The sequence below is a fragment of the Gambusia affinis genome, linkage group LG23 (assembly GCF_019740435.1).
Source record: "Gambusia affinis linkage group LG23, SWU_Gaff_1.0, whole genome shotgun sequence".
Classification (NCBI taxonomy): Eukaryota; Metazoa; Chordata; class Actinopteri; order Cyprinodontiformes; family Poeciliidae; genus Gambusia; species Gambusia affinis.
Window position 1 is genome coordinate 8,376,383 of NC_057890.1, and position 25,521 is coordinate 8,401,903.

The window sequence follows — 25,521 nt, forward strand, 5'->3', positions numbered from 1 at the left end:
TGAGAAGGAAGGAAATAAGTAAATTAAGATTGAGGAAAAGAAAGCAAGGAAGGCAAAAATGAGGAAATAAGCAGCAGTTCCTCACCTCCAAAATGTAAGTCCAGCCCTTCTCATTAAAAACATCATCCTGGAAATGTTCCCTGTACACCTCCTTTGCTTCCTGAATCTTCTCTGGAGTCACCACCTTTCCTGAAGAGGAGGGAGGGGGAGGATGAGGAAAGAGAGAAACAACATAATAAAATAAAAGGCAACAAGTCATTAGGACGCTAATCTGCCGTTTATTGCTGTGATTAGTTTAGAGGCTTCCAGTACATGCTGACAGGGCGTTCTTATCCAATATCACACGCAAACACGCCAAAAACATACATGTGTGATTCTGAGTCTAAACCGCTTTTTTAAAATATAGAAGAGAGAGGAGAAAAGTGAAAAGTTTTACTTTTGGGGGTAATTGTATTTGACTACGTGGAGAGAACTGAGCATACCAAAAACCCCAAAACAAAAAAAACAAAAAACAACAGAGCTCAAACTTTTAAAGTTCACTTTTCAGATTTTACTCAGTAATAATAATAATAAAAAAAGTAGCGTTTTCCTTTCATTTCACGCCCCACTCTTGGCTTTCTGGGGTGCGCCGACGGTCCTTTGGTGGCCGGCCTCGTCGCTGAGCGAGGCGAGACGCTCGGCGTAGACGACACGTCTTTCTCCCTCAACCGGTGAGGCGGCAGCTGTGCTTTTGTCTCCCATTCCCTGTGTTTTCTCTCTCTCCCCCTCACCTCTGCCGCCACACCGTGAAATCCTCTTAAGAAGCAGGAGGCAGAGGCTTTCTTTCAGCTTTCTGTCCATCACCGCTCATGTCTCTCAGGGACTCTTTGGAGCACCAGACTTCACCTACTTTTGTCAGTTAGAGCAAATAATCTTTTTATGCCGAGTTCAAGGCTGCTTTTCGTTAGCTTTTCACTATTATTATTATTATTTTTTTTGGTTGCTTGAAGTTTTTGATTGTGTTTATTAGAAAATTTAACTTGTAGTGCAAAACAAAACAAAAAAAACAAGAAATGTTACCTTTTAAGTATTTGTGAAGGATGTACTGCAGGCCATAAAAGACGGTTTTGTCATATTTGACTTTTCTGCTTTTGCTGGGATCCGTCCTCTTCTCGCGGCACTCGAAGTAGGAGTACACTTTACTCGTGTTGGGGGGGTACTGTTTGTAATGAGTCACCTGTCGACACACAAATACAATTTACTAAGATTTATTGAAGACTGGCCCGCTAAACACCATCAGGAGGGGAAAAAAAACAGGAAGACATTTCATGAACTGTAATCACACACTTCCTTCCCTTAGTTATTAGCTCATTGAAAAGCTTCACAATGCAGGATTTCAAAGCTGCTACAACTCACAAACGGGGTAATATTATTACATTATAACCATGAATTGGTCCTCTGAACCTGGTTTATGTGTCACATAAATCCCAATGAAAACTGTTGAAATTTATGACTGCCATGTAGTAACCTGTCCAGAAGTTCAGAGAGTAAATACTTGCGCAACAAGCTCTACCAGGGAGGAAAGTGTTATTTTGTGTGGTTTTTAGTTGAGGTGTGCATACTGAGTCACAACACAAATAGCAAAAATAACTCTGACGGTACACCTGCTTGAAAATGACAGAATGTCTAAAAAAAAAAAAAAAAAAACACGTCTCTTCTGGAATGATAAATCCACCAATTACCTCTGACTGAAACATTGTTAAAAAGCGGACCCTCGTCTGTCACGCTCTTGCGTCAAAACACACACACACACAAAAAAAAAAACTCTTACAGAAACATCACAATCAGAACAAAAACGTGTCGGGATATTCAACCTTCCCCTCCGTCCCGACCGCGCCATTGTTCGCGGAGAGAGTTTTGCGTGCCTCGTGCGGGAACCTCTAATCTACTGCAAACAAGCTGCGTCCAAACTCAGCGGCTTGTAAACTTAAGTAAACAGTGCGAGACGTGTCCGGGCGCGTTCCGAACACAAACTGGAATAAAAACCGAAAATAAAGGCCCATGCTCTCCCAGATGGCTGGTGCCACAATGGCATCAATTAAATCTCAAACGAGTACAGAAATGTCCTCGGGGGTCCTACTGGAGGATTCAATGATTTAACCCTTTTGGCGCCGCAGCACAGAATCCGCTCCCTGCATTTGTAGCCGCAGAGAAGGAACGGCAGACGAAGTTTTATGACTAAACGAATGAGACAAAGAGTAATTAAGAGCAGAAGACGGCATTTCCCTCGACTCAAAGTCGCACGTTTGTCCCTTCAGTCGGCGACAATCTCTCAGGGATAAAATAAAAGAACATAATTTTGCACATGACAGGCAGATTTAAAGACACTGGGAGTAAAGGAGCGGCTCCCGGCTGACACGCCGGCAGCAGATAAATGTCAACGAACTACTGAGTTTCTTTGACCTTACCGTGTCCTTTCCTTGGAGGTTTCGAGGACTCAAAATAGAGCCGAGACGCTGAACATGACACTGGGCCGGACCGCGGGAGCTCATGTTCTGCTCCACGCGCCCTGACGTTTACCGGCACGCAGCGTTTTCACATTTAAAAACCTAGAAACCGGTTTATCCTCCGAGGGTACTGACCGTTTATTGGCTGCTGTAACAGGACACGAACGAAAAGCAATTAGATAACAAAAGGGAGGACAACTGGATTACAGATCAGACTCCATTTAGTTCATAAGACAGATTTATTTAAGGAAGCAGAAAGGCATGGTCGGAATAAAGACGGGCCAGCGGTGTCATGGTGTGCCGATAATCGTAGAGATAAGAATAATGACGATGTGTGGTGTTTCTTTTCTCCCTCAACTGTTCTGCGTTTGACTCATGGTGGTGGCAGCATCATCCTGTAGGAATTATTTTGATCAGGAGTAACCAGGAAGCTCACCAGAGTTGATGGTAAGATGGATGGAGCTAAATACTGGAAAATACTGGAAGAAAACCAGTTGAAGGTTGCAATATATATATATAAAATCCACTAAAATATTTTTGAAAACTTTTTGCTTTCTGTTTTGTTACATCACTAAGAATGGCAGGAGGATAGGGTTGCTTTGCATATCTGAAGCTACATGTATGAGGATTCCCTTTCCGTTCGATGCCAAAGTTGAACAGGAAAACAGCTGCGGGCGAAAACAGAACAACTCAGATGATTTGGTTTAATTACACCAAAACACAGATCATTTGGCAGGTCAACCCAAGCGCACGTGTACATGTCACGCTTCCATTTTTTTCTTTTTTCTTAATGCGACAGTTGCCACCCTCATGGTGACAACTCTCAAGCTGTGAAGCAGATTTTTCCGGGACTTCTAACCATATTTCCCAGCATTCGTAGGTGTTGCACAAACACCGCACACCTGCACCTGCGGTGCGACGCCGGACTTGCGTATCCAGACAAAAGGCACACTTTAATGGCTTATCAATAAATGCACAAGCTGCTTTTCCTGACAAAACAACACATGCACAGCATTTATTCTTTTGTGCAAGAGGCTCAAACTGATTCCAAATAAGCCTGAGAGAATTAGTGTTTGACTTAACCTTGTTTACCTTTGGCATGACTCAACTATTTTATGGGACATAACTTTAAAAGAAAGAAAGAGAAAACTGGCATCCACTTTTGTCTATTAAGATTAAACTTGGGCAAAGTATTAAGAGTTTATTTTAATATAGTTCAACTGACATCATTGGTGTCGTTTAGTATTTTTTATGACTTCAAGGCATAAAATGTTCTTACTTGTCATAACTTGAAATGTGACCAAGTTGCAATAGCTGTTAAACGTCCTTTTAATGACATGCCGGAGAAGGTTCTCTCCTGCTGCTTGTTAAGTAGTGCAGTACTGCCCCTCCCCTACCTGTTTCTTCACACCATCAGAAAGAAGGCTCTTACACTAATGCCTTGCTTACAAAAAAAATTATTTGATTTCTTTAGAAATAGCTTTAATCGAGTAAATCAAAGAGGGTCATGGGGTGGAAAATAAAAAGAAAGCGCCACCTACTGGTCTTATTAGGTAAAAGAATTTGTTTTATCTAAAAACTGCAGAGAAGTGTATTATCCTTCAACTAAATTAGACCTTTACTGTACATTTTTGCTCAAGTATATGGATAAAAATGCGACAGGTAACATTATTTATCTGTATCAAATGAATCAATATCAATTTCGTCAATATATAACGCTATATTGTGAACTATAACTTGTACCAAACTGTTAATTATAACACAATATTTTACGATTAGGATAATAGAGACACATAAGCCTCGCTGGAATAGTCAAATGTATTAAATATGACTGTAGATTATAGTAGATCATAAGCTTGAAATCCCTTTTACACCAGCAGTTCCTCTCGAAAAAAGGAGCTGGCAGTGAGTAACATTAATATTTGGATTTTAACTAACAAAAGATACAACACGTTGGTTTCAGGAGCAAAATAAAAAACCTGTATTCCTCAACCAGACGAAACTACAAAACACACAGAAGCGTAACAACCAGAGGCGCAATGACAACACAAAGTACAAATTTAGCCAAAACTAAATAGAGTTTGGTTTATTTTTTCTGTTTTTTTAGTTCCTGGAATGAATATTTTCATGCTAAATACATATTTAGTGATTGAAAAACCCATTAATGTTACTTTATCAGGCTCCTGAATGCCATCATGCTGCATATTTATGCTCTTTTGGGTAAATCGAATCATATTTTTCCTTAAGCTCGTCATTCAGGAAGAAACCTTTGTAGGCCGAGGCTCATTTATTATGCTACGCTGACATTATGAAATTAGTCATTAGTTACGATGTACGTGAATTTTCCAGCCACACGTTTGCTCATCCAGGCTCATCTCTGTTTCCTTTTCACACAAATGAAACTATAGGTGTGTACAACTGCCGACCCATTTATCTTCTAGTATTTCCAGTTTGAAGGTGAACTTGAAACTAATTTGGATCGTGTCAATTTTTATGGCTTGTTTGAGACACATTATGTTTGACTTTATGTAATTCATTTGGCAAAGGTAAATCATTCTTTTCCTAATTAAAAAAACTATTTGTCCAAACACTTTATTGATTCACTTAGTACAATAAAATACTATCTTATCTAGCTGCTGTTCATTATGATTTATGAAAGAAAGATACCAAAGCTATTTAAAGGTCAAATACTTTGTAACGTGGTCAGAATAGTTTGAATTTGAGCTACGCCAAAAAGAGTATTTATATACTTAGCAACTAAAATGAAACTAAGGAAAACAGAAAGCAAAACCAGTCCACCTTTAACCTGCCCAGTCTGAAGCAAATTCTGTTTTAAAGATTTATAACAATATCTGTCTGTTTTAGCTACAACTGACTCAGCGGTTTTAATTCTCCCGTTTGCTATCCTCATTATAATTAATTTCTTGAAAACACATTTCAAATAATTACTTTGTCACACAAGCTTCACACGCTTGGTGTTTGAGCTCCTCAAATCAAGCTAAGCTGATTTTATTACTGGGCCGATTTTGTTGCGGAAAACATCTGACACTTACCACATACTTCTGCTTTTTAATACGTTTCACAGCTTTTACAAGGTTATCATTTCAGTTTCATTAAATTTGTGAACAAATACTTCTTTTTCCTTCCCAAATCTGGTGTCATCAAACAACCTACTCCTCAGCCGAGCTTCAACATTCAATAAGTTTCTTTAAAAATCTCATAAAGGTGCACCTTTAACATTTTAGACATTAAGAGTTTGGATATTTTTGCCTACTTTCACATAGTCCGACTCTCCAAAACAGCGTCTTAAGAACGTAAGAAACTGGAACTAGATTATTTTGATCTATATATTTTTTTAATTATTTATCTAAAAAGTTGTCAGTTCTGGGAACAGTCAGGAATGTTAGTGGCTAAAGAATCTTAACTAATTTGTCCAAAAATGTTATGAAATACAATTTATCTAAATGGTCTTTTAAAAAGGGGAAACATTTTTACACCTTATGGCTTCATTATAGAGAAACTTCACCTCTCTGATGACATGTAACATATTTTCTAATAGGTTTTTATTTGTCTGCGTTAATATACAATGCTAAACAAATTTAGCCAGATTTACGTCTTAAGATTTCAACACTATTCAGTGACTGTACGGTTTAGTTTAAACTGGATTTTTATTATTTTCTCATTAAAAATATATACATATCACAGCTTAATTTTACCTAACTGTGCCCTTAGCTAGTTAGTTTTTTTTTTTTAACTAGTTAGTTTTGCTTGGCATTCTGCACTCATTATCAGCATCCTGTTGTCACATGACCTTTACATGGAAACCACTGCCTACGTGCTATAAAATCATCACACGCACATTTGGTTTGTGTACATTGTAATTAAGAGCCGGTGTTTTTAATTTTGCCATTACAGATTTTATTACCTTAAGCGGTAACTGGGGTAGAAATTTTCCGAGCGGATAAATAAATAGCACGACTTTGGACCCAAGGCAACCATGCTGGCACGAAAATTAAATTGGTGCGGTTCTCTTTTAACTTTCAGTTTTGTTTTCTTGAAAGTCGCTCCAGGTTAATGTTTCGCCCAGTGAGACTTTGCCCAAGTGTGGCTCACCCGAACAATTCGCAAAGCACTTGGTAGCTGTTGGCCAACATTAGCTTGTTTTTTTGTTTTTTTTACATGTCAACCCTCTCTTTCAACCTTTTGCGGTCTCTGTAAGCTAGCTGGCTAGTTCAGTTAGCTGAATACAACAAGGACCAGCAGAGCCGATTGGGAACCAATTCCATAAAAGCAGCAGCCATCCAGGGTGGGAGTCCGCTAGCTCACAGAGAAATGCCGCCTATGTGGATTTCTCTGTCGGCGGTACCAGTGCTCCCCTCCTCCAGCTCATTAATGCCTGCGCTATCCCGAAAGACGCCGGCCACGCAGAGCAGCGTGATGGCCTTGGGTCTGGTGATGAAACCACCTTGACTTGAGCAATTTTCATTCCGTGCTCACCACGCTCCCACCCGGCCTCCCCTCCGAACCCATCCTGGATACCGTACCTTGTAGGAGTCGGTCGCTAGCATTATGTTGAAGTCGGTTTCTCTCGTCTCCATCTTCCCCTCCGAGGTTGTAAGTCGCGGCTGTCAGTGTGTTGTGTTGCGCGCCCTACTGCCAGAGGCACCAGAAAGTGAGGAGAGGAAGGACAAGCGGACGGGGGAAGGGGCGGACGCTGTGTCGTCACAAAATCTCCGGCAATTCTCGTTTATGTTCGGGAGTCACTCGGCTGGAACAAAGATCGTGTATATTTACAAAGAAATCTCAATTTTTTTTTTCTTCTACAAGCCTCTGAGACAATGTTGCGTTTTAGATTTAGAAAAGGAAATACGCTTCCTATCAAACTTTTTAAATAGTTACAAGCATATAATAAAGGTGTATTTTTAAGTATGTAATTTTAGAACAACTATTTTTTGCAAAAAAGGTGCATAAAGGTCCAAATTTTGCAATATTTAATAAGTAAATAAATAAATACATAATTGTAAGAAAATTGTTGATACATGGATTGGATGAATTCATTAGTAATTAAATGCAAACACATCGGTATACTGTTGACTGAAACACTTTCTACTCAAAAGGAAATCCTTCCCATAAACACTTACATACCATATATTACATAATTACGAGAGTAAGGATGTAATTTATTCTACATAATTGGTGAAACTGAATGGTGGCTGCACTGCACACCTTATATTTTTCTTCTCATATCTTCGGTAGATCATACATGGGAAATGCTAGGATGACAACCGCTTTATTTTCAGCTTTTCTTGGTTGAAGTTATGACACACAACCGCGAAGTGCTGGCACAGTGACAGGCCAGAGTGGCACCGGCGCAGTGAGACATTCCATCCCGCTGGACGGACGCTTTTCTCAGCCAATGGTAGCGATCCACTCCGGTCTCTCATCCTGGAGGAGGGCGTGGTTAACTCTGGAGCATCGTGCTATTTCCGCATGTCAATAAAAAGAAGTCTGACATGTAGAGAGGAAGTATGATCTAGACCAGACCTGGGCATTTTAAGGCCCGCGGGCCAGATATGGCCCGTTGGGCATCCCTGTCCGGCCCGCGTCCCCCCAGTCAAAACAAAACACCGTATTTTCGTGTGCATGCGACACAGCTGTCTTTTATTTTGAAATGGCTTGACGCACCGTTTATGAATGCACGTACGTAAATGCTAACGCACAGCAACAGGTGATGCTAGCAGCCGAATACACGATCCCCACAAAATGTCATCTCACGGTAAAAAAAGAAAAGTTGATTCCGAATTCTACATTTTTAACAAGGCATGGACAGCGAAATATTTCTTTATTGAAGTCAAAGGCAAGGCCGTGTGTTTAGTTTGTGGTGCGCAGGAGGCTGTGTTAAAGGAATATAATATCCACCGTCACTACGTGACCAAACACAGAAGAGATACAAGAACTTTTCAGAGAAAGAGCGCGTCACTGAGTCGTCTGTACTCGTAGCCAAGTTGCTCAACAAACTTTTTACAAAACGCCTGGCATCTAGAGGAGCTGCAGTCAAGGCAAGTTTTGTCATATCCCACAAGATTGGTAGGAAGAGCAAACCTTTCTCTGACGGAGAGTATATTAAGCAGTGCTAATATGTCCTGAGAATAAAGACGCTTTTGAGAACATCTCCCTCTCCCGCCGCAAACGTAACGAGAAGGATTGAGGGCATCGCGACGAACCTGGTGCTGCAACTGAAAGACAGCGTGAATGATTTTGAGTACCGGTATTTTTCCCTGGCTTTGGATGAGAGCTGTGACATACGGGACACTGCCCAGCTGCTCATCTTCTTAAATATTTTATTACAACAAGAGGTGTGAGAAAATGAATAATGAGTAAAGATTAAATTTGAGTCATTGCTGGATCGGCCCTCCAACATATTTCAGATTTTTCATGCGGCCCCCTGAAGAAATTAATTGCCCACCCCTGATCTAGACAAAGCCTACGAGTGCTGTTTCTAGTTTTGCCTGTTCGCAAAGTAGGCATAAAAAAACCCCCATGCGGTCACATGATGAGCAAGGGAAACCAGATGTTAGGTGCTGCCCAAGTTTAAGGACACTATTTTCTGTGGAAGGATGGTACCATAAAACAAAAGGACTCTAAGAGACATGTTAAAGCTGAAGGAACAGTTTGATCTGCAGAGAGATGTGGTGTTTGATCTCCTCAGGAAAGAAGCGTCGGTGTGCAGGGTGAAAGGTGAGGCGTTCAGGTGTTCGCGGAGTGAGTTTGTTAAAAATTAAGGAATGAGCTAAAATGGTTAAGATTTAGCGTGCGTGTTATTGCTCAGCAAATGTATTAGAAGCCAACTTTAATCAGCTCGAAAGAAATCTGAATGGCTGTGATTTGTTGCGTTTACGTTTGCATGTAATAAACAGCAGGTGGGGCTATTTGCCTTGTTATAAGAAGGAAACGTTTCAAAAACAACGCACATAAAAGTAATAAAACATGTGTAAACAGACATTTAAAAAAATGAGATAGAAAATACTTGGGAATATTTGGAGCTCTATCATGCAGCATTTTACAATGTGTTGAATAATTTAAATGCTTTATGCCCCTTAAAACAATAAGTCTGTAGTTTATTCTTACAAATAAAAATCAAATGACTGAAACGTGGTACATTACATTTGTATCTATAAAAATGCAATTGTATAATTGTGAAGCGAAATGCAAAATCAAATTCTAAATTTATTCTGAAATATTTTCAAATGAGAAAATGGAAATTTCACATTTTAAATCAAGGGATGGTCCGGTCAGAGTTGATTAAATTAAATTTGATTCAGAATCTGTAGCAAGTCTTGGAAATTTGACAAAAAAAAAAAAAAAAAATTATATATATATATAAAATCAAAGTGGTATAAATGTTTTTGAAAGGCATTGATGATAACGTTGCCCTTGCAGAATACTCTGAAGATGTGGACACTCGTATCCTAAACATCGAAAGAGATGGGAGTGTACTTTACTCTTGGAAGGTAAGCTTTCTGTCAGTCACCACATGTGAGAACTTTTATATTCTCACATATAATATTAACTTTTTGTTGGTGTCGTTTAAAATGCTTTTCCTTTCCATTGCTGGTATTTTAGCAACACGCATGCCCAATTACATTAAAGTAGATTTCCTGGACGATAACTCTCATGACGCATGTAATGTTGAAGATATTTGTCATTTGAAGAGTGTAATAGTGTATAATTACAATTATTATTACACATCAGAAATCATTCTACATTGATGTATTATTATTATAGCTCTCTCATAAGAAGTATTCTTATGTGGTCATGGCTTTAAGGCTGTGTTGAATCTATCATGAGTGAAACATTAAAATTCAAGGTTTTTCTTTGTGTCTGCAATCCATCCTCAAGTTGGAGCTATCAAAAAAAAAAAAAAACCCTCTCTCTTCATTCTGATATGAATCAGTTTGACAATTTTGGGTATTTTTGGAATCGTTTCTAGAATTGGAAACTAAGGTCTGCTCTTCTGCTGCAAGGTATAAATGTTTAATGATGGACCCCCTGAAGAATGTGTTGCTCTTGGAGGTTGAAGAGTGTGAATGACTGTCAGGTCTTTTAAGGCTCTGAGTTGAAAGGGATTGTTTCTCTCCCCTCCCCATCTAGTGTGATTGTACTTCAGTTTTTATATCAGGCTTTTTCTTACATATATATATATATATAAAAAGAGATTCGAAGTCATATTAGCAATGTCTTTCAATCCCATTCAGTTCATGTCATATGGCAAGTAGAGCTACTTCTTCAGGCAGATTAAGAGTATTAACCACATATTAGCACAAGAAATGGGGGGGGGGGGCTACTTGGGTTGAGGCTAAAATAAAACAATTTAACTCAAAATAAATTTCACAAAAGCAGCATTAACAAATTCAAAAATGGTTTTAGCTGAAGGAAGTTTTAGAACATCTTAATGAATTTTAATTTTAAAAAGGCTAACTGAGAAACAACATAGTCTGCCAGCTTGTTTTTGTTTGTTTTGCAATCTGGGAGTTGTACAATCAAAATTTTAGGGGGAAGTTTGCCGAAATGTCCTCTACGAAAGAGGCAAGCTAAATCTCTCATCAATGTTTTCCGCTCATTAGTAATCTAGACTGTCTGATTTTCATATTTTTAATTTAGAGACAACCTGATGACTCTTCCCAGGTTGATGGGAGCAATTATTGGTAAAGTCCCCCCCCCCCCCCCCTCATTTAACTTTGCGCTAAACACCTGTGTGCTCCAGAAAGGCAATCTGCCAACACTCGCTGCTTTTATAGAGGAAGCTACACTTCCTGATCAGCAGCATCTGGCTACTTATTAGCCCCAAAATTCTTTAGAAAGGCTGGAATGAGTCATTTCCAGAATTTAAACCGGGTACAACTTCCTCTTAACTACAAGAGCTTGACAATTACAACTTTTTAATATAATTCTGGTCTGTTCTTAAAAGGGAGCAACAGTCACCACAAGGATTGGGAAATATGACCCCAACACTAAACAGAACAAGGTACTAAGTTGCTGTATACACAACGGCTTTATTTTCACTTTTATTCCATGACTGCACATCTGCACACTCAACTCTATGCCTTCTACCCCGTCAGCTCCTCTACACATTCGACAAACAGGTTTGTGTCAGCAGCTGCTCTCTGAACAAGGAGGGGACTCTACTAGGTAAGCTTCGGTCATGTACAAATGAAAATCTAACAACTGAACTTGGTTGTTGACCTCAAATGAAGTTTAAGAGTATGTGTCTGGAGAGATGTATAACTTTATGATATTATAATGCAGGAACTGTGTTATAAGGGAGAAACTCTTGCATATTCTCTGCAGCCATGCTAAAGGATAGTTAATGAATACAGATTTAGCGTGACTGTTTCTGCAGCATTACTTTAGCTGGGGGTTTTTTATGCTTTCAGCGGTCAGCTTGGCACAGAGCCCCAGTGGACAGGAGCGCCTCAAACCAAGTAACCCTCCAGAAATGCTGTCTTCTATTTCAGCCCGTTAAATAATTTAAACCCCAAATGAATTTGTGTTTGATAGAAACATTTCTCCATCGTCCCCTGCCTGTCTAGTATCAAAGTGTCTGACTCTGCTGATCGAGATTCACCCCATAAACAACACCAAGGTCCTCAAGGCGGTGGACTGCAGAGTCAAAGTGCAGGTAGAGTTAAAGAAGCCCGTTCCCACCTCCTAAAATTTAACAGCAACGGCCTGAAATCGGGTCACGTTTCTTTTTTTATTTCCCAATTCAGATTTTAGAACAAAGAAAAACATTAAGGCTTTACAACCACACAAAATATTTATACTCCTTTAAATGCGGTGTTTCATATTATGATAAAAAGAAAGAAGAAGTTGTTTGCAGCCAAATGACAAAGAAAATGGCCAAACGGCAACAACCACAAAACGATTTCTTGTGCAATTATTGTTGTTCTGGTATTAATCAAAGAAGCACAAAGCACAAAATCCCCACCATCAAACGTTGTCGTGGCAGTGTCTTGCTGCGGCGAGACTTTTATTAGCAGCTGTGGCGAGACTTTTTATCAGCAGGGAGATGGAAGCACATCAGAACTGGATTAAAGATGGAGGTGCTAACTATAGGGAAGAACATATAAGTGGCTCCAAAAGGACCGAGGTAAAGTTTCACCTTCAGCAGGAAAATTAACCCTTCAGATACAAATCAGATCTTTTATAGAATATTTTAAATTGAGACATTTTAACTGGTCCAGATGAGTGTCGACTCTGGTTGACTACAAACTCACGCCAAACTGTTCAAAATAAAGCGTTATTGCTGCATCTGACCACTAGTTGGCAGTCTTTCGCCTTCTCAGTTTTTTTTTTTCGTTTTTTTTTAAATGTTGGTTTTAGATAGTTTTCATCAAAATGTGCTCGTCAGCAAAGCTGTATTTTAGCTATGTTAAATAGTAAAAAAAAAAAAAACATTCTTTGATATTGCTTGTTTAAATATGGTAACCGTGTTTGGAAAAGGTACACAGGGTATTATTTTTGTCCAATTATCTCAACGGCACCTTAGCCTGAAGTCAGATTTATCTCATGTTTTTTTATTTGAATTTGTTAAATCTAATGATCACGTCTTTCTTTCTACATGCTACTGCACGCCTTTAATCGATCTCGCATGGAGATGTCTTATCTTTTGAAGCTAAACTAATTTAGGATGCAGATTATCCAGGAGAAATCTTTATGCGTTCTTAAGGTGGATTAGAGCCTTAATTATCAAGTCGTCTTTAAATTTACATGAACCCATATTAGAATCAGGATTCTACAAATAAGCACACTTGAATATTCATTGTTTTAACAAAAAAAATAAACCATCTCAGCCTGCAGGTAATTCAAAGCAATGCATTGTAATCCCAGAAATAAGAAATACTATGCAAGGATAAAGTTCTTGGAAACCAAAATCGATTAATTCTTTGCCTTTTTGTAATCGATGCTTGACCTATTTTTAGAACTAGGTCAAATATTTTAATGAACATATTTTTAATTCATAATTTTTGCATTTTTAAAATTTAGTTTTCAAGGAAAATATCTGAAGTAGATTCTAATTTTATAATTAATCAGTTAAAACAATTATATTATTACAATTTAATAAACATTGAAATTATTTAAAATTGAACTAATAATTAATTACTGATCGTTTCCCTGGAAAAAAAAAGTCAACATGATATTACCCACATATCGGTCTGTTTTCTCCAAAAGAGGAAAGACATGTATACATGTGTTGGTCTTCATAAATCAGCAGGTGGGTAAAACTAAATGGCTGCACCGCTAAGCTTACCCGTATCTGAAGTTAAGGCAACGATTAAAATCTGTTTAAAGGCTGTTTACATTTGCTGGAACAGAGCCATTATAGGCGCATTAAATCTGTAAAGATATGCATCATTTAATTTGTATTAACCATGTCAAACAAGCATTTTTCCATTTCATTGAAGTTATTACATAAAACATGACCACAATATTAGACAAAACACGAAAAAAAAGTTTTAAGTCAGAATATTGTAGCTGTTTTTTTAAAGTCTCCGTCGTTGGATATAAATGGTGCGTCCTCAAGGGCTTATTCTATCAATGTTAACGTGGACTCTACGTTTAATCCGCATCGTGTTTGTTTCAGTTCCTCCATCAAGACACCGAGGCGAAATCAGCGCTGGAGAGCCATCTGCTGCTGTTCGCTGAAGATGGATGTCAGTATTCTTGCATCGTTTTCTGTTTGCGGTGTATATTTAATGCTCAGCTGCAAGTTACACGATGAAACCAAATTGAAAGTTATGGGGGGACAAACTAATTGAGTTATCGATGCATGATTGATGTTTCAGATGTGGATTTGTACCACGTGCTTCTGAGCAAACAGGAAGGCTACAGAGTGGTAAGTTACAGATTCCTCCTCACTACTGCTTTTCTAAATAAGGAGTTTGTGTTTAGGGTTTGTTCAGATTCACATTCTGGATGTTCCTGCGGATAAATTATGTGGATTTCGGTGCAGCCAAGACAGCAAACGCTCAATGATTAATAAGGAAGCCCATCGGAAAGCGTTTAGAGAGGCTGAGAGCAAAAGAATGCACCGTTTCAAAAAAGCCTGAGCCAGCGTGTGCAGAGTGCGTTATCCTCCAGAGGAGATTTCGCATTAAGATTTCGGCGCGTCTGCGAGGCTGACCGTGAATGTTTTGCGTGAACCAGGTGATCTCAAATCCCGAGCGCTTGTCCAGGACGGCGGAGAGGCTCCTAGAGGACTTCTGCTGGGCCCAGTGGGACGGACACACACAAAGGCTCTACTGTCTCACGCGCAAGGTGGCACATACAAAAATACATCCGTCTTCCCTCTCGTTAATGTGGTCGTAAATAACACGAGATGCATAAAAATCTGATTTGTAGGACAGGTTCGTGCTGAGATGCATCCAGTTTTACCCGAACCAAAGCTGTGACACTGTGGTAGGCCATCGTTTGGCGTTAGAAACGATTCCAATTTTGCATCATTGATCTCCGTGCAATAACAGTCACTTGTTTTCACAGTTTGAGCTCGTTTTGAAGCTGCCTGCTAATGCGTTCCACACCGTCAGGTGGGCAAACCGTTGTTTACACTGCTGAAAACCAATCTGTATTCAGTACTGAGCTTGACCTTGAATGTTGACTTTGCATACCTGTGTGTGTGTGCGTGTGTGTTCAACAGATTTGTAAGTTTAGGTTTTGACCACTATCATGTGGAAAAACCTGAGCAGGAGCTTGTCAGGATGCAGGTGTTCACAAACCAAAACGGTAACATATTCACACTTCACACCTGTCTGTTCATACATATTCTTTCTTTGGTAAAAAAAAAAAAAAAAAAAAAAAAGACAGAAAAAAATGTACATGTATAACATTTTGTGTTTTTGTGTTTTATGTTTCTCAATGAAAACAAGAAAGTAAGTCCATAATGTAGTTCAATAAGAGCACATGGTGAAGGGTTTTATTACAACACCTGACCAAACTCCTTGAACTTTTCTAAGTTTTGTCATGATGGAACCACAAACCTCTGTAAAAAAAAAAAAAAAAAAAAAATTAGAGCGGTTAAATAAATTAGTACAGGATTGTGAAGTGGAAGGAAAAAAAAGTTTTTCCATGTTTCTAAAGGTGTTCCTGTTAAAGTACAACATGGAAGTGTAGATGCTGTCCATCCCATCTGATGCATTGGGAAAGATTTTAATCTCTATACTTGCAAATATGGTAGAGATTTACACCAAAAGACTTCCAGCTTTAATACAATATACAATAATACAAATGCTGCACTGTTTTTGTTTATATTGTATCTTAAAAACACAAAATATATTTTTCCTTCGACTTCAGAATCGAGTGAAATCCCAACAGAGTTGAAGATTGCTTTTTTTATGAGAAAATGTGAATAAGTTCAACGGGTTTGGATCATTTCGCAGGGAACCGTGTGTGTGTGTGTGTGTGTGTGTGTGTGTGCGTGTGTGTGCGTGTGTGAAATTAAACAAGATGGCAAATTTGACCTCAGAGGATCAGAAAATCATCACACGGATCATGTTCTGATAAATAAACGAGGTCTTCGCTCCAGTAAAAAGCAATAAAAAACACCATGTCAGATCAATAGGACAAGAATACGTTGACCTTGATTTGTTTGGACATATTCATAATAAGCCTCCATTAAATTTTTTTTTCTTATTTGTCTAATGTAGGCAATGTTTATCTAATACTGAGACTTGTGTGTAAAAGGCAAAAAATAAATAAAAGGAAGATAGTAGAGAAAAATGTTGGAATATTCTCTAGGTACTTTACAAGACAAACAGCTATAGACCCACCAAAAATGAAGACATTTTTAGATGTCTGTTGAAATGCAAAAAAAACGGCAGAAGATGGAACAAAAATTACGTTCTATCAGACTGTCTGAAACATTTTTGTTATTGAATTGCACGGCAATTTCAGAGTTTTGAATATTTAGTTTACTTCATTTATGCTAAAAATACAAACACTCATAATGAAACAGGGGCAGAAGATTCTAAAGTGATAATTGCTTAAATAATTTCATGGATGAGTGGATAACATGATAGTGAATGAAACAAAAAAAAATTCCCCCTTAGGCTACTCTTATTTTCCCAATGCTTATTGTGTGTGCACTTGGAAAACACTTAAAATAGTGAGAACATTTTTATATTGGTCAGATGCTAGAAGTGGGCATGATCATGCACCGTTTTGAGGAAGAAATTTGTTCGAGAGGAGTGAGCAGTATTGAAACTACAAAAAAAAACAAAACAAAAAAAAGTCCAGGCCTCATTGTTGTTTCCATAAAAATGATATTGTTTTAAGAAAATGAAACGGAGAATTACCAGGGTATCGAATTTATGCATTGGGCTGTCGGGTGTTTGCTTTTGGAATCCAAATCAGAAACTTTACATTCTTCTTTTTCTTGGCCTTTTAAGTACGTTTGATTAATCGCGCGCACATGCAGAGGGATTTAATTATAATTAAAGTAGATCATTTATAATCCATGACTCCTAAACTTCTTTTTCTCGGCTCGTCTTTTCAGGTAGCATGTGTGTTTGCTACAGCCATCCGCTAACGGACAAACAGGAACTGACCTACGTTGTGGTTTTAGTTCACAAAGGTGAGCACGCCCCTTACCTCTCTGCTCGGCTCACGGTACAGTACATTCCTGCTTTCTGGACTCATCCCATCCCGATCATGTGGGAACATTTCACTCCCTGCAGATTGCACCAAGAGGTTCAGAGTGTCCCTCGGAAACGACGCGCTGAATTCAGACCAGCTTCATCCGCTCTTCATCCCCATAGGTCGCTGCACACACAGAAATGCATCATAACACCAGAATATGTTTCAATTTGTAACTTTGACTGTGAAGGAATGGGAGGAGTGTGTTATTTTCAACCTCATCGTGTGAGCTACTATCCAGTGCACGTGTGTAAAACTCAAGGCCCGTGGGCCAAATCTGGCCCGCAATAGATTTTTATGTGGCCCCCTAGACTCCAGACTAAATATTATGTAATCAATCAAATCAGTGCACTTTTTATTTGTTAACTGACAAATTTTATCAACTGCTTGAAAATTATAAAGGGTAACAAGTTGTGCTAATAATTAGGAGTTATTGATATTTTAACAGTTTGTGAACAGGTTTAATCAATACATTCTGGCACAACCGGCCCTTTAAGAGCATCCATGCTCTTGATTTGGCCCAAAACAGAAATGAGTTCGACACCACTGCCCTGGTGTCTAAGAAACATCTCTTTTGCAGAACATGCTCTCTGACTAGGACGCTGCGTTGCTTTTACATGCAGGTTACTACATGCTGGTTTATCTGCGGGGTTGTTTCCTGCACTGCATCAACACCAGGCAGCAGGAGTTGCTGTGCCACTCCCTTTTTCTAACCGGTAACTCACAATTCAAAGCCTAGACTTTCAAGGTTGCTTTCGCTTCATCGTCCGTGTCCGCTTTGTCAATTTTTAAAGGTCAGGATGTCAACTTAGGCGCGCAGCTTCAGTCAGACGCTCTCACCGTGATGCACAAGGATGATGAAACCAGTGTTCGCCTTTTGGAGCTGGCAAGTGGGTCGATTCACACCGCTGAGCTTAGCCCGGCTTACCTGCTGCACATCCTCAGGTCAGATGCGCGTCCCCGGTGAGTGCAATGCAAAACTCTTTTTTTTTCTTTTCTTTTTTTTCTTTCCCACCTCGAAGTGCAGTGATGGTGACATTGGTGATTTAAATGTAAATAGACAAGAGATATGAGAGCATAGAGATGGTGGAACATTGCTAGAAAAGAAGCAGTCGGGTGGAAACGGAGGGTTATTTTCTATTTGTCGGAGTTGTTTTCGTGTGTACACACTTCCTGAATTTTAAATAAATTTGACTTCAACCACAAAGTTTGGAAGCATACAGACCGGGAAGAGCCATCGGACTCAAAGTTGCTCTGTCCTCTGATTTCATGAGGTTTTCTCCTCAAAGCAAAGGGATTCACTTTTACACATTCTGTCTAGTTACAACTCAAGTTGGCTGGAGAGTGTTGACAAACATTAAATTTTTTAGTTTTTCACGACATTCTCAATTAGAGTTAGATCTACACTTTGACTAGGCCAGTCACTATCCTCCAGTTAAAAAACAAAACAAAAAAAACAACTTTTGAAGCCTTTAACTGGATTTCTTTATAGATTGACCTGTAATTAGCTCCATCCATGCTCAGAATCTCCTCTTATCTCCTTCGTTTGTTTCTGTAGCAACTGTATGTCTGATTCCCATTTTGAGTGGCATGGTCTCTAGTTACAACTACAAGTCTGATTTCTAAAGGTTGTTATTTTCACATGGCTTTTTTAGGGATATGTGAGGAAATATTTTTACACCCTACAATGTTTAGACAAAAAAAAAAGAAGAAAACGACCGATTTTCTACTGCTACGAGTTTGCATATCGAAGGGCCCTCGAACTACTAACACCGGCGTAACGTCAACTGTTGCCCTCTTCATCTGCATCCGCTCACATTAAAGGCACATGTCATGTTTTTCCACCTATGCCCAAGGTGTCCCAGCAGTAGGACCGACCCCCGACGCCTGGCTGCCCTCCACTGCCTGCTGGTTTTCATGGGAGATGACCCGAAGCTGGAGCTGAAGGTGCGCATGCAGACAGTATAATGAAGTGTGTGGACAAAGATATTGACCTTTAGAGTCCAAAGGCACGGAGCTCACGCTCGCATCTGGCCGTGCATTTCGATATTATCTGTTGAGCGCAAAAAAAAAAAAAAAAAAAAAAAAGAAAATCAAGAAAGGTGAAGTCATTGATTGTTGCCAGGTTTGGAAAAAGAAGAAGCACAAGATCAATCTGCTCTCCTTGAAGCAAAGAAGAGGAGAAAGAAGGAAAGAGAACAAATACACTTAGGTTACTTTCATGGATATCTACCTTTAGGAAAATTGATTTCATAAGAATAATTCATAGGGCAATTCATTGTTTGTGCAGTTCTGTGGAAATGCTGTAGGTGTCAACCTTGAGTTGGGGAAAGAAAGGTAGGAGGAACATAAACATTAAACTGAAGTTGTGATTAAACCAGTGAGAGAAGACAAGTGGGCAGAGTCAACGGCAGAAATTAATGGCTTGATATTTGGTTTGGACACTGTGCTGAGTACGACTAAGACTTTATTAGTATTAGATCTAAAACAGGATGTTCCAGCTGCCCTTATGGATGAAATAAATAATTTCCTTAAAGGTTAAATGACTCACCAGCTTGAGTAGGGCACCCAACAATAGAAATTGGGACACCCCGCACCGCGTTTGGGATCTGTGTTCTTTGTTTTTATGGGGGCCTGCTTTCAGCACAACAGCACCTTTAGCAAATGTGATTGCGTGTTCATGTTTTTGGCTCTGTTCAGATGAGTTTGCAGCTTCAGGGAAACGCTGCGCGATTCCCTCAAACTGACAATCTGTTTGTTCGAAGCACCTAAATGAGATGCAACTATTGGGAAGGCTAGTCTGAAGGTTGTTAGAATTAAAAGTTTTTGTGGTGTAGATTATAAAACTAAAGAAACATTAAAACTCTACCAGAAAACAGTTGATCTGACAAGACTTTTTTTTTTTGTTACAATAAGAATTATGGGGGAAGTTTGCTGAAAATCTAAGAACACATCCAGCCTTGTTATATTTAATGTGGGAACACATTACTGTCACTGTCTAGCCCTCTGTCAGATTTATGGAAGAATAATTTTGGGACAGATTTGTCCACTTTGCACGGTCCAGAATCAAAACACCAGGGAAACAAAGTGCTGCTTTATGTCAGGACCAGTGATGTCAGTAACGCGTTAATTTGTAACGCGTTACCGACGTCGGACCACTTTTTTCAGTAACGAGTAATCTAACGCGTTGCTATTTCAAATCCAGTAGTCAGACTACAGTTACTTATCGAAATCACGGTGCGTTACTATCTTCTTCAGTTATTTAATCGTATTTCCTCTACGCGTCTTGTCGAGTGACCGACGTCTCTATGCGACAGAAATGTAAACAATGGAGGGAGATGCGTATTTTGTTGGTGGAAAAACTAGAACTATTTTGAGTTTCTGTCGCCAAGTCCGATTATTATAAGCGGCTTTGGGTTTCATTCTTTTAAAGTCGCTTGCAGATTTAATGAGTGGCGGGTTGCGCCTTTTTGGGCTCGTTTTTGAACGTGAAGTTATTCATTTGGGCTTGGAAATAAGCAGAGACTCATAATAAATCCCAGAATTTGTCCGTCATTAAGGTAGTTTTACTCAGTCTCTCCCTGTCCATCATTTCCCGGATGATCCGTCCCGCTGTGTCTTTGTTAATGTCAAGTTAATGTATTACCTCTGAATGACGTTAAGCTTCACGTTGCGCTCCAGAAAACTGCAAACATCGAGACCAATATAAACAGCGCAATAAACGTGAAAACAGCCACGAATAAACGTGTCCGTAGTTGCCAATAATCATAATGACAACTTAACGCAACTATAATTATTAATATTAAGATAAGTGTCACAAATCTGTGCAGCCATCTCAGTTATGGAGCCGCAGGAGGAGCTCTGTGCGCTTTCTATACCAAACGCAGGGCCCTAACGCAGAACCTGGAGGCTGGGGAGAGGATAAAAAAACTTCATAGAGTTTTCCAGACAACAGTGAATCACACAAATTATTCACGTTTTTTATTTTTTGTACTGTTTTTTGTACAATCTCCTCTTCACTTCAACCTTATCACTGGAGACACATTGTTGATGTTACCATTATAAAATAGCTTACAATTAAGTTTTGGCAAAGCTCAATGTGATTTTCACAGCATTGTTGTTAGCAGCTGCTGAAAGTAACTAAAAAGTTACTTTTAATGTAACTTAGTTACTTTCCAAATCAAGTAGTCAGTAATATAACTAAGTTACTTTTTCAAGGAGTAATCAGTAGTCCGATTAAAGTTACTTTTTCAAAGTAACTATGCCAACACTGGTCAGGACACTGTACAGAATATTAAATCATATGCACTAATTGAAGTAATAACAGCAGTAGTGTTTCTATAACGTAAAAAGGCCATAAAGGATGTCAAATATGTAACCTATAAATGATGATATCCTGCAGTATAAAACTGACTTTGGCTCTTATTTTTATGATAAGCTAACTCAGCTAGCTGCTACCACCAGCTTCCCTTTAATCCAAATGCATGAGGTATCTAAATTTTTTTAATGCAAGCTATGAAATATATGCACAACAATAAACTGTGCAGCCATTTCTACATAGTTATAGAAGCTAATAACTATTTTATGGACTTACTTCCTGTCCAGTTAACCATCTTGTGTTCATTTTTATTCCAGGTTGTCGAATGGCTGTGTGACAACACGAACACCTTTGAGTCCTTCGATCAGGTCCAAGAGTTCATTTTGGGTCAGTCAGCGTGAGCCTCCTGAGTGTGGCTTATTCTTCCTTTTAGAGTCTTATTGCTGCACTCACTACCGTTTCTTTCCCCCCCCACCTCTTTCAGCCCTTGACAACTCGAATGCTTACATCTAGTCTACACAAAGCCGAATTCTTTCATCAACTCTGTTTGGCTCTTAAATTTCTCCTCGCAAACCTGTGCCAAGCCGCCCACACAAATCGGGGCATTTAGAAAATAGATCAATTTTTTTCTCTCTCTTGAGACCTTGGAGACTTGCAGCTGGCTGAACACAGACTGTAGATGATTAGGTTCTTGTAGAAAGCAAATAGGTTTTAGGAACGAAACAGAACATTTTAATACATTTGTATTTATTAGTCTTTAATTAACAAAGATGTTACTATCCCTGCTGAAAGGTGATGTCTATTAAATATGATTTTAGAAGTTTGTGCTCTTTAAGATGAAGATTTGGCAATAAGATTTATTGATTGCATTCAAGTCTAAATGTAGACAATCATTTTTGACAAAGCTTTTTGTCGACAGCTTGTGTCTGTACTCTATATTTACACATTAATGTATGTTTCTGTCGTGCAGCATCTTTGTTTAGAATCTGCTATAAGAAGTCTCTAGGCCTGGATAAAGTCCTGCCTTATTCCTGTTTGTTTGAAAAAAAGGTACCACACACAAACCTGAAATGGTCAAACACGAACTAGATTATCCCACTCTACATAGAGAGGCAATTTGTGTCATAGAAATGTGTGGCCTTTACTTTTAGTGTGGTTTTGTTTCAGGAAGTCCCAGCCTGCCTGTTGGAGCTCCCTGGTGTTTTGTGTACCACAGAGCTGCATGTGGTGCCTGATTTTAAGGGAAAGGTATAAAAAAAAAAAAAAAACCCACACTTTTTAATACATTTAAATGAGCGCTATTCATTAAGCTATAAACGTTTCAAAACATCACTGGGCAGTTAGCATGTTTTGCTAACTGCCCAGTAGCAAGTCACTTAACTCTGTAGGCTAGCTATGAGCAGATAGCCTTACTTCTTAGCAAGCTAACATCAGCTTAGTGACAACAATAAGCACTTGACATTTTCTTCTAAAGCACTGTTTTAAATTCTTCAGAGAAAATTCAAACGATACATACTGCAGGTGATTATTCCTGTTAAAAATCAATATATTATTGTCTCAGTAGCAGAATATTTACACATTTTCGTGTTACATATTAGACAAAACCTTGCTGTTTTACTCAAGAACCGCATGTGGTCCATGTCCTTCGCTAACCTTAAAAAACACACCGATTCGCTGCGTTTTCAATGGTGGACATAAAGATATAATTTGACATCTGCTTGTGTTTCTGTTTATGTGCAGCTAATTTGCAAATTATCCTCACTCTGGTTTGTCCTTGCTTGCTTGGACCTTGTTTGTTTCCGCGTATCACTGGGCAGGCCGCGCGGCTCCACGGTTTCTGGGCAGAGCTGCAGTGGAACACAGAGAGGACGAAATGTTTGAACGCCGTTTCCAACCCAAGATACAGAACCTCACACATCCGGGCCGACTGGGATAAATTGGTGAGTGGCTGTGCTTTTGTACGTGTGTAGGTGTGTGTGCGTGTGTGTGTGTAAAAAGCAAAAACCTTTCATGCATATAAATTACTGTAAATCACTTTTGACTCATCAGTTTCATTCTAAAAATGGCCAGCTAATGTGGAGGTGTCTTTTTCTGGATGTCCTTGTCAGCATACCTGTGGGTTTAGTCCAACAATGTCAGTGTACTTTCATCTCTCCCATGATGATGATGATGATGGTGGTGTTGTTGTTTCAGAGGTCCGAGAGCAAAGCCTCCAGCCATGTGAATCACTTGGAGGAGAACACAAAGAAGTAGGTCCGCCTCCCACTGGAAATCTGTTAAGAAATATGTTCCGAACTTGCAGACCTGAAGCAGGGGGGAGGAGCCGCATCGCTGCTTTTCTACATTATCTGTATGAAATCTTACCAACAAAAGGCAGTAAATCATAAACCTCAGGAGGTCGATGTTTAGAAGCTTGTGGTAATTTTTTAACCCCGCCCTGGTTTTGATGAAATCCGATGGGTCTGATAACAAGTTGCTAGATTAGATGAAAAAATGAATAGTCTTAGGTTTCACCTCCAGTTGATAATGACAATTAAAACGCATTACAAGAATAAAACATTTAATGTTAGCTAAAAATAAATAAAACATTTTTCCACAAAATGGCATTGAAAAAACATTGACCTATTTACAAAAATAACTCATACAAATTTGATCTTATATGACAGTATTATAGTATTTACCACTTAGTAGTTATGAGCCAATAAAGTAAAACTAGTGGCATAACAGGCAGTGACAATGGCAGTGGTAAAACTGTATAACAATGGCGTTATCTGCTGTTATTTCATATAATTAGTCAAGTTCTCTAGCCAGATTGTTTCTAGCTACTGCAGCTTTAAATTGCCGTTTTTTTTTTAGAGTGATGGGTGTCGTCGCTTTAGTTTCCACTAGATCTTTTGCGTTTTTTTTTTTAAATTTTGTTTTGTTTTTCTGGTCTGGCACTGAGGGACAGAAACGTCTCGTGGTTTTCGAAACCTCTAAACGACGCTTCTAAATTCTTGGCTTTACCTTAATACAGCCACCACTTTTATTTCCCATCGCCACAATTTATTTATTTTTTTTGTATATGTGGTGTTGCTGGATTTCTTTTCAGGGTGCAGTGTTTTTGACTTTTAGATTTATTGTCATTGCACTGTAAGCAGTACAATAAGATTAAGAGCACAGCTCCAGTTCAGCCCCTAACTCTCCGCTGCTTCCTCCCAATTATTTAAACCTTGAACATTTTCCTCACTCCTTTACAATTTGGCACTTCACACAGTCTTTGAAGAGGCAGCATGCATGCAGTGCTCACTAAAAGCAAAGTACAAGAGGATAATGATGCATCCCTGATGTAGTTCAAGTGCTGCTCAGTCTGTTCTTCTTGTCTGCTGGCTCATAAACATGCTTCACTTGGCTGTGGATAGAGATGTGCAGATACTCTGACTTGTAGAAGTGCATCCCTACCCGACATTTTTTATTTATTTATTTTTTTTAATTCTTCACGTAAAACCCCAAACTGAAATGTACTCTGTTAAATGTTAATTAGATTTTTGCAGGCAATCATACTTCATCTTTCAATATCTCCATGTATTTTGCTCCTTCAACCTAATATTATTCTACAAACAACAAATATGCCGTGGTGACTTTAGACTCTCGGCTGTTGCACCTCAGTGCTGCACTAATTGATGTCAAAATTTGCTGAAAATTAAACAAAACAGCATAAAAAACATTTAATAATTAGTTTTTTCCCCCCCTCATGTCTGAACTGGATCACACCTCCATAGTTTTAGCTCTTTTTTTTTTTTTTGAGGCAGCGCAGCTTCATATTTCACTGTTCTAAGAAAATAAAAGAAATTTCAACTTGAGGTCTTGTTTTTTTGTTTTTTTTTCATCAAGCGTCTCTCTTCTTATTTCCAGGGTTCTCTCAGTGGTTGACACCTGGTGCCTCGGTAAGCCAAACCAAAGAGAGCACTCACGTTCACTCGCAAACAAAATCCCCTGAAAGGCAACGCAACATTTGCTCCGGCGCGTGACGCAACAAAACCCCCT

At 38.9% G+C, this 25,521-nt stretch overlaps 3 protein-coding genes across 12 annotated transcripts in view; 1 reads left to right on the forward strand and 2 right to left on the reverse strand.

Moving 5' to 3' along the window:
- Positions 1-17,260, reverse strand: part of nampt1 (nicotinamide phosphoribosyltransferase 1) — a 29,523-nt gene extending 12,263 nt beyond the window's left edge. The window contains exons 1-3 of one of the 2 annotated variants that reach the window (XM_044108626.1): positions 17,133-17,260; positions 1,060-1,216; positions 86-189 (exon numbers count right to left, since the gene is read on the reverse strand). In XM_044108626.1, the coding sequence (XP_043964561.1) occupies positions 86-189; positions 1,060-1,216; positions 17,133-17,204 (333 nt within the window). In that variant the 5' untranslated portion in view covers positions 17,205-17,260. Of the gene's footprint in view, positions 1-85; positions 190-1,059; positions 1,217-7,030; positions 7,248-17,132 lie in introns of those variants that run through there. The other variant, XM_044108627.1, reaches the window with a different exon arrangement.
- Positions 8,956-25,521, forward strand: part of LOC122826578 (gamma-secretase activating protein) — a 32,963-nt gene continuing 16,397 nt past the window's right edge. The window contains exons 1-24 of one of the 3 annotated variants that reach the window (XM_044108622.1): positions 8,956-9,224; positions 9,927-9,997; positions 11,455-11,511; positions 11,606-11,675; positions 11,921-11,968; positions 12,077-12,165; positions 14,131-14,200; positions 14,333-14,382; positions 14,694-14,804; positions 14,889-14,945; positions 15,027-15,073; positions 15,184-15,269; positions 15,413-15,415; positions 17,038-17,115; positions 17,219-17,299; positions 17,801-17,893; positions 17,972-18,140; positions 19,034-19,124; positions 21,813-21,882; positions 22,466-22,545; positions 22,663-22,743; positions 23,313-23,435; positions 23,689-23,744; positions 25,390-25,421. In XM_044108622.1, the coding sequence (XP_043964557.1) occupies positions 9,137-9,224; positions 9,927-9,997; positions 11,455-11,511; positions 11,606-11,675; positions 11,921-11,968; positions 12,077-12,165; positions 14,131-14,200; positions 14,333-14,382; positions 14,694-14,804; positions 14,889-14,945; positions 15,027-15,073; positions 15,184-15,269; positions 15,413-15,415; positions 17,038-17,115; positions 17,219-17,299; positions 17,801-17,893; positions 17,972-18,140; positions 19,034-19,124; positions 21,813-21,882; positions 22,466-22,545; positions 22,663-22,743; positions 23,313-23,435; positions 23,689-23,744; positions 25,390-25,421 (1,801 nt within the window). In that variant the 5' untranslated portion in view covers positions 8,956-9,136. The remainder of the gene's footprint in view (positions 9,225-9,926; positions 9,998-11,454; positions 11,512-11,605; positions 11,676-11,920; positions 11,969-12,076; positions 12,166-14,130; positions 14,201-14,332; positions 14,383-14,693; positions 14,805-14,888; positions 14,946-15,026; positions 15,074-15,183; positions 15,270-15,412; positions 15,416-17,037; positions 17,116-17,218; positions 17,300-17,800; positions 17,894-17,971; positions 18,141-19,033; positions 19,125-21,812; positions 21,883-22,465; positions 22,546-22,662; positions 22,744-23,312; positions 23,436-23,688; positions 23,745-25,389; positions 25,422-25,521) is intronic. The other 2 variants (XR_006369823.1, XM_044108623.1) reach the window with 2 other exon arrangements.
- Positions 23,925-25,521, reverse strand: part of ccdc146 (coiled-coil domain containing 146) — a 102,609-nt gene continuing 101,012 nt past the window's right edge. For all 7 annotated transcript variants that reach the window (XR_006369820.1, XR_006369821.1, XR_006369822.1 and 4 more), the window contains one exon: positions 23,925-23,971. The gene's annotated coding sequence lies outside the window, so the exon portion shown is untranslated. The remainder of the gene's footprint in view (positions 23,972-25,521) is intronic.